General features: G+C 36.5%; 1 protein-coding gene across 3 annotated transcripts in view; it reads left to right on the forward strand.

The window, feature by feature from the left end:
• LOC113821213 (vesicle-fusing ATPase 1) overlaps window positions 1-7,500 on the forward strand; it is a 20,197-nt gene that overhangs the window by 11,819 nt on the left and 878 nt on the right. For all 3 annotated transcript variants that reach the window (XM_070118183.1, XM_070118184.1, XM_027373689.2), the window contains exons 3-7: window positions 2,389-2,521; window positions 2,907-3,138; window positions 4,133-4,269; window positions 5,728-5,914; window positions 6,086-7,365. In XM_070118183.1, the coding sequence (XP_069974284.1) occupies window positions 2,389-2,521; window positions 2,907-3,138; window positions 4,133-4,269; window positions 5,728-5,914; window positions 6,086-7,365 (1,969 nt within the window). The remainder of the gene's footprint in view (window positions 1-2,388; window positions 2,522-2,906; window positions 3,139-4,132; window positions 4,270-5,727; window positions 5,915-6,085; window positions 7,366-7,500) is intronic.

Genomic DNA, 7,500 nt, shown 5'->3' on the forward strand with positions numbered 1-7,500 from the left:
ATCAGTGAATTTTAAGTCATTTTTCTTGTGTAATGTATCCATTATATATTCAGTGAAAGAAAATATTTTATATTAATAACTAACCGGTTAGTTGCAATGACTAATGCCTTTGTCTTTACACATTTATGGTATTTACTACAAATAATCTAAAAAAAAAAAAAAAAAGAGCTTGGACTGGGAGGTCTATGAGTGTTGCATGATTCATGGGAACACAATTTCACCGTTGGTATGGCACTGGCATTACTTAGGATGGATTTAATTAATGAGGGTATTTTGGTACACATAGGTGAGATATGTTGATATAAGCTACAACATTGATTGGCTGATATGTACATATTGAATAAGTTTGTATATATTGTTCTGAGGCAGATATGTCATATATGAAAAGTGTTATAGAATTTACTGAATTATTAATTGTATATACTTCTTACCTTGTACTTGAAGTATGGCAGGCTGAAACAAAAATATGACCATTAATTCAGTTTGTATTACTGATAATATTTATGACTTATTAGTACAATGCCATTTATATCAAGTACTATAGTATCCAATGTATAGAAGAGCTACCGAAGGTGAAAAGGATAGCTGTGCTTATGGTTCTGAACATTTCATGGTAGTCCTAGTCTATCTTTTTCCCCAAAGAAATAAAACTCTTCAAGATGTAGTTTTTTGTTTGTTTGTTTGTTTTTTGCTGAAATAGCATACTAGAAAGAAAAAAGGGTTTCCTTGAAAGGTCAGAGAATATTCAATTGCTAGTCATCATTTGTATTGCATTACTAATTGCTGTCCCACAAACTGTTACAGCAGACAAAAAAAAAAGATGTTTTAATCTTATTCCATTTTTGCAATAAGAACAATGAAATGTCTTACTGCTGGTTTTAATCAGAGGTGGAGGTATATGATCTACTTTTTCCCCTTTTTCTTCTTTCCTCTCCTCCACCTTCTCACTGGACCTAAACCATGGTAATTCAGTGATATATGGTCTTGAAGTTGTAAGTTTTCCATTTTTCCAAGCTTTGAAGGTGACTGAAGCATTTGGTAGGCTATATTTTTAATTGTATCGAGCTAATAATCATTCCTGTTTGCAAGGACTTCCTGTTTGTCTGTGTAATAATAATAATTTAGTAAAGTACTGGCATTTGCTTTTATTTATGGATGAGTAAGAGACTTTGGGATTTCTTTCCCTATTGAAAATTTTCCTTTGAATTTACAGAACTCCTGTCTGTCATGCTTTATATCTCCTTATTAAGGAAATGTATATGTGTCCTTTGTTTACACAATAATTTCACACACACACACACACACACACACACACACACACACACACACACACACACACACACACACACACACACACACACACACACACACACACACACACACACACACACACACACACACACACACACACAAAAACAGGGTTGCAACTTACAGATTGACAACTATTGTGATTAATTTCTCAAGAGCAATTGACTGATGAATGATGTATATGTAGGGGTATAAATTTTAGATACTGAAAAGGGTAATCGTTTTATAAAAGGGAAAAAGATATGAGAGGTTGACACCACTTTATTGATTCAGCTTTTTTAACCCATAGTGGCCTGTCCATGTTTAAAGGATAACCAGGTCAGACAACATTATCCTCTTGGAATAGTATGGGGTTGAGTTGATACAATTTGTCTTGGTTGAGAAGCAGCTGTCTATTTTGGAAATGTGGTTGAGTACACTTTCATCTCAATTGATGCAAGCTGCTAAACTGGGCATTTTTACTCAAATTATATCTTCCATGATATTTATAGCGGTAATATAAACTTTATATGAAAAGTCATTATGAAATACTATTCTTTGGTGGTGACTTGGTTTCAGTATGTCTTGGTGAAGAAGCAAATGCTTGTTGAGAGTCTCATAGGCTCTGGTGAAACACAATTACTATATTTCCATCTTTCTTATGGGCTAATTTCTGAACTGTTTATCTAGATCTTGTAAACAATTTATTATTAAAGGGAATTAACCCTCTGGAACTGAGTAGTTTTGAGTTGCAGGAAATGGTACATCTGTGGTATTCATCTCTGTGACTTCAAGGTCCTCAAAAAAGGATCTCATATTTCATAACAGATCCAGTGGCAATGGTTAATGTCCAACATCTCCAAAGGAGAAAATAACATTAGGAAATTTTCATTAGAAATCTTCCCGAACGAATAACCCTTCCATGTTGATACTCCAGTTTAAGGTAGCAGGTGAACCATAGTTAATATGTTACAAGGGTTCTAATAGGTTCAGACTGCACAAGTCAGGAAACTCAGAATTACTGCCATGGTGATCATGAGGGTGTCATCAGGTACTAGGTGTTCATACATTTTATTTATTTGCTTTTTCTTTCTTTTGCAGGTATATTCAAGTAACAGCTGACCATCAGAAGAAGTTCATATATACCATCAGACATGATCGTGGTGTCAAGCCAGGCCATATGGGCTTCAATGCTATCCAGCGGAAACAAGCATTACTTTCACTGGATCAGGAGGTATACTGGATCTTTAATACTGCATGCATTAAAATATAGAATTGATATTCTTTGCTCCTTTTAAAGTGGATGTATAGGATATTCAGTTTTGTATTTACAGTACTGAAAAATAAGATATATGTAGTGTGTATCCATTGTTTGTTCTAAAATATTTCACCAAGTGTCTGCCTCTCTATAGGAATGATAAGTCATCAGATTTATTAATAAGAAAGAAAAGAAACAGTAGAATTTGAGGAAGTGGTTTGGAATTCTGTATTATCACACTGATGAAGATACTGTAAAAGACTTTCTTTAAAACCCTGACACAGTTTTAACTATGTCTAAGTCTGTTCAGTGTATTCAGGAAGGCAGAAATTAAAAAAGATAATAATGACCTTACAAACAGATCCAAGTGGAGGCATATGTCCATGATCCTCAAAAGCAGCTGATTGGAACCCTTGTTTTGGAGGCTGACTTCCTTCAGAAGAAGAGCACCACCAATGAACCTTACAACACAGACCAGATGGCTGCTTCCTTCATGGAGCAGTTCCCACGTCATGGGTTTACTGTCGACCAACCACTGGTATTCAAGTTCCAAGACAAGAAGACACTCTCCATCATTGTCAAGGAGATTGAAGGTTAGTTTTGACAAATAAGGCTGGGTGAATAAAGAAGCTACAGTGGTCTTGTAATTTTGGAGATGATTTCTGTTAATAATGAGAGTAAATAGATGAGGTCTTTTTGTTTTTCACTACAATTGTAAGGAGTGTGTGTGGATATCATTACCATCATACTTTATAGACATTTTTAATGGGCAACTATTATTTACTATGAATATTAAAGAAGTGGCACTGAACCCTGTACTCTGTTAGCTAATTCAAAGTCATGCAGAGGTGACCACTTTTGATATATAAATGAGAAAGTCATGCTTAGTAATTTTATGTAGTGTCATTATCATGATTCTTTGCATATATTTGTGGGACATATTTCAACCTATGCATTTTACCGAGCCCCCACAAATCGTTTTACTTATAGTATACAATAAGATCAAATGTATCTGTAATGGTAGTCTTCTCTAGTGTTAAAAATGTCATTCTTGAATAATATTCTGCATTTGTTATATGTGATTGTTATACTTGTTATATATGTGAATATATAATTTATTTTATTTTGAATATATTGTAGAGCTATGGGTACCCTCATATACCTCAGTTGTACTCTCTCTCAAGTTGAAAATTATATAGAAATCCTACACTAACAGTGCTAATATTTGTACTGTTATTTTCATTTGATACATCAAGTTGATTATTATATTTGAGATATGATATAATGCATTTGATATTGAGAAAGGTAAATAACTGACCTAGGTTTGGTTGTATGTGGCAGAAGAAAGAAAATGTATTATAGAACACAACACAAGATAGATTTCAACAGATCAAAGAGAAGAAACCATAGATGTGATCAGTCAGCCTTTATATTTTGTATAGTTTGTTTCATGGTAAATGGAGAGGAGAATCTTAGAATGGATGTAATCAGGTATTGTAGAGGTCAAGTCTAGCACATTAGAATGGATGGAAGTACTCTGAGATAACTGGAGACAGTGTCCTTAATGTTACTGACCTTCTCTTTCAGCTGCGGATCCAGAGGCCGTGGCATCTGGGAAGAAGAGGGAGCCAAAGAAGATCCACTTTGGAGTCCTCCAGGCTAATTCAAGCATCATTTTTGAAAAGAGTGAAGGATCTTTCTTGATCCTCACAGGAAAAGCAAAAGTAAGCAGATAACTTTCGTCTGATGTTGGTGATGAAATAGTAATAAGTTGTCCTTTCATTGGTTATTGAGGATGGGTGCAGTATAAGCATATAAACTTGTTCCTTCAGCCCACCCCAAGGACTGAATTCTACATATTTACTGATTAATAACTGAAGCATACTGTTTTTAACCTTTTCAAGTACTTGATAGTTCTACAGACTAAGGTTATAGCTTTCTTGTGCCAGCAATTTCTGCGATGTTATTTCAGAATTTATTCTCTCAAATATTTGTGAAGGTTTTTCAATCAGATCCCATTTTACATCATTGCCAGTTACCTTGTAGATTGGAAGCATAATGGTAGCTAAGCTTTTCACAAACACGCTTAAGAATGTTACTATTCCTCAAAATTATTTTTAGTTGTTTGGGACTCCAGCTAATCTCCATATCCCTAACCTTTTCATCTGTTTTGTGGATTCCATTCCTGTCAATTTTTATTTTGAAATATTTCAAAAAAGAAACTTGAGGATCACATGTGTCTGTACTCTTTCATTCTGTTCTATTTGATGTAGTCTTGTACGAGAACATGCAGCTCAGATGTTCTTTTCCCACCACATATTATCTACAAAACCGTTAGCTCCATGAGCTGCACTAAATATCTTGTTGCTTGTCTGTTATCTTAAAACAGAAATAGAGGCACTGGGGCTGTGATACCACTCACACCCATGCCAGCAATCAGCAGCTCAACCTGTAACAACTGTTAAAAGCACTCTCTAATGCTTTGCCACTGTTTGAGGAACTGAGATGACTATGCCATCTGCTAAATGAATAGCAAAGATGTATGGGAGGGGTTGGCATTCAGTTTACTCAGGGTTTGATATACAGGACATAGAAACACCAGGGCAAGATGGAATGGCTAAGGAGAAATGAGACATAAGAATTACTGTATGGTCATGAATTGCACATTGATCTGCCTTTTGTGGATACATAGACTCCAATTAGTTTAGTCACCTCAGAGAAGGAAGCTGGTTTAATTAGATATTGCACAGGAAATATAATGTAACTGAAGAAAGAATATTGCAACTGAGGAAAGGGTACACATACATACGTACATACATATATACACACAAACACATAAAAAAACACAAATGCACATAGAACCACATAAACACACATACAATACCCTTTCTAACAAATATCACCTATAAAGATAGACTATAGAAAATAGGACATTCTACTTTGGATGAAAGAAGGAGAAGGAGCAATGTGATTAAGCTTTTCCAAACATGGAAAACATCTTCCAAATAACATGGTGTGTGCCAAATGTGCATACCATTAGATAAAGCAGACAGTACCCTCTAAGCTTAGCTCTTCCCCTATATTGAAACGACTAGATAAGAATGCATACATACATGCATGTATATTCATGTAACTTTTTAGAGCTTAAAGTTCCTTATTTCCATACCACTTTCCTTTCACAGGCGCGAACAACCCACACAAGCCTGTTCTCAGCTGACTGGGACTTCCAGAAGATGGGCATAGGTGGTTTGGATGAACAGTTTGTCCAGATTTTGAGGAGAGCATTTGCATCAAGGGTTTTCCCACCAGAAGTTGTTGAACAGTTGGGTGTCAAGCACGTAAAGGGCATCTTGCTTTATGGACCACCAGGTAAAAAAGAAAGAAAATTAAAACAATATAGATAAAGAATAGCAATATGTGATCAAAATTTGTTTTAATCTTTTTCATATAGTATGAAATGTAGTAGCAATATTTGTTCAATATTTGTTCTTGAAATATGTCCATGTTATATGTTTTTTATATTACCTCCCACTCTTTCAGGTACTGGAAAAACTTTGATGGCACGTCAAATCGGAAAAATGTTGAATGCACGTGAACCAAAGATTGTTAATGGCCCTGAAATTCTGGACAAGTATGTAGGAGAATCAGAGGCTAATGTACGACGTCTCTTTGCTGAGGCAGAGGAAGAGGAGAAGCGAATGGGCCCAAATTCTGGTCTTCACATCATTATCTTTGATGAGATTGATGCTATTTGTAAGCAGAGAGGATCAGTTGCAGGCAATACTGGTGTAAACGATACTGTGGTTAACCAGCTTTTGTCCAAGATTGATGGTGTTGAACAGCTGAACAACATTTTGGTTATTGGAATGACCAACAGAAAGGACATGATTGATGAAGCCCTGTTGAGACCTGGCAGATTGGAGATCCAGGTAGAAATCAGTCTGCCTGATGAGCAAGGCCGCTGTGACATCCTTAAGATCAAAACTGCTAAGATGCGAGAGCACAACAAATTGGATCGCGATGTAGACCTCGCAGAGGTTGCTTCTCTCACCAAGAACTTCTCTGGAGCAGAACTGGAGGGTTTGGTGAAAGCAGCCTCATCATCAGCTCTGAAGAGATATATTCACCTGGGGAACAAGATTGAAGTGGATCCAAATGCCATTGACAAGCTGAAGATCACAAGAAGTGACTTCATTTACTCTCTAGAGAATGACGTGAAGCCATCATTAGGGACCAGTGATGATGCCCTGGCCAAGTATATTGAAAGAGGAATCATTAACTGGGGAGCTACAAGGGAACTAGTGGAAAAAGGTTTGATGTTTGTAAAGCAAGCCAGATCCCCAGAAACAAGCAATCGCTTGTGTCTTCTTTTGGAGGGAGCACCAACTGCTGGAACATCAGCACTGGCAGCTTACATGGCCAAAAATTCTGACTTCCCCTTCATCAAGGTTATTGACTCGCGTGAAATGGTTGGTTTCATGGAGTCTTCAAAATGTCTTCGTATCAGCAGGATTTTTGATGATGCTTACCGCTCTGAGTTAAGCTGCATATTCTTGAATGATCTAGAACATCTCATGGGTTACTCACCCATTGGCCCAAGATACCAGAGTCTTGTACTTGATGCTATGTACTCCCTTCTCTCTGCTTCTCCACCGAAGGGCCGAAAATTGCTTGTCATCTGTACTTCAAAACGAAGAGCAGTCCTTGAAGAACTGGGTCTCCTGTCAGCATTTACAGCTGTCATCAGAGTCCCATACATTGCACATCAGGAGGATATCAGACTAGTGCTTGAAGAATCAGGCGCTTTGTCTTCTGAAGAAGTAAGTGTAGATGCATTGGAATAATTATTGAGGACAAATATAGTTGAGAAGGGGAAAATATCATGATGTAGATTTAAAGTCAGTATAAGTACATGATTGACTTCCCTATTTTATGCATTAGAATAGGGAGTTTAG

Source organism: Penaeus vannamei, chromosome 41, assembly GCF_042767895.1.
Source record: "Penaeus vannamei isolate JL-2024 chromosome 41, ASM4276789v1, whole genome shotgun sequence".
Classification (NCBI taxonomy): Eukaryota; Metazoa; Arthropoda; class Malacostraca; order Decapoda; family Penaeidae; genus Penaeus; species Penaeus vannamei.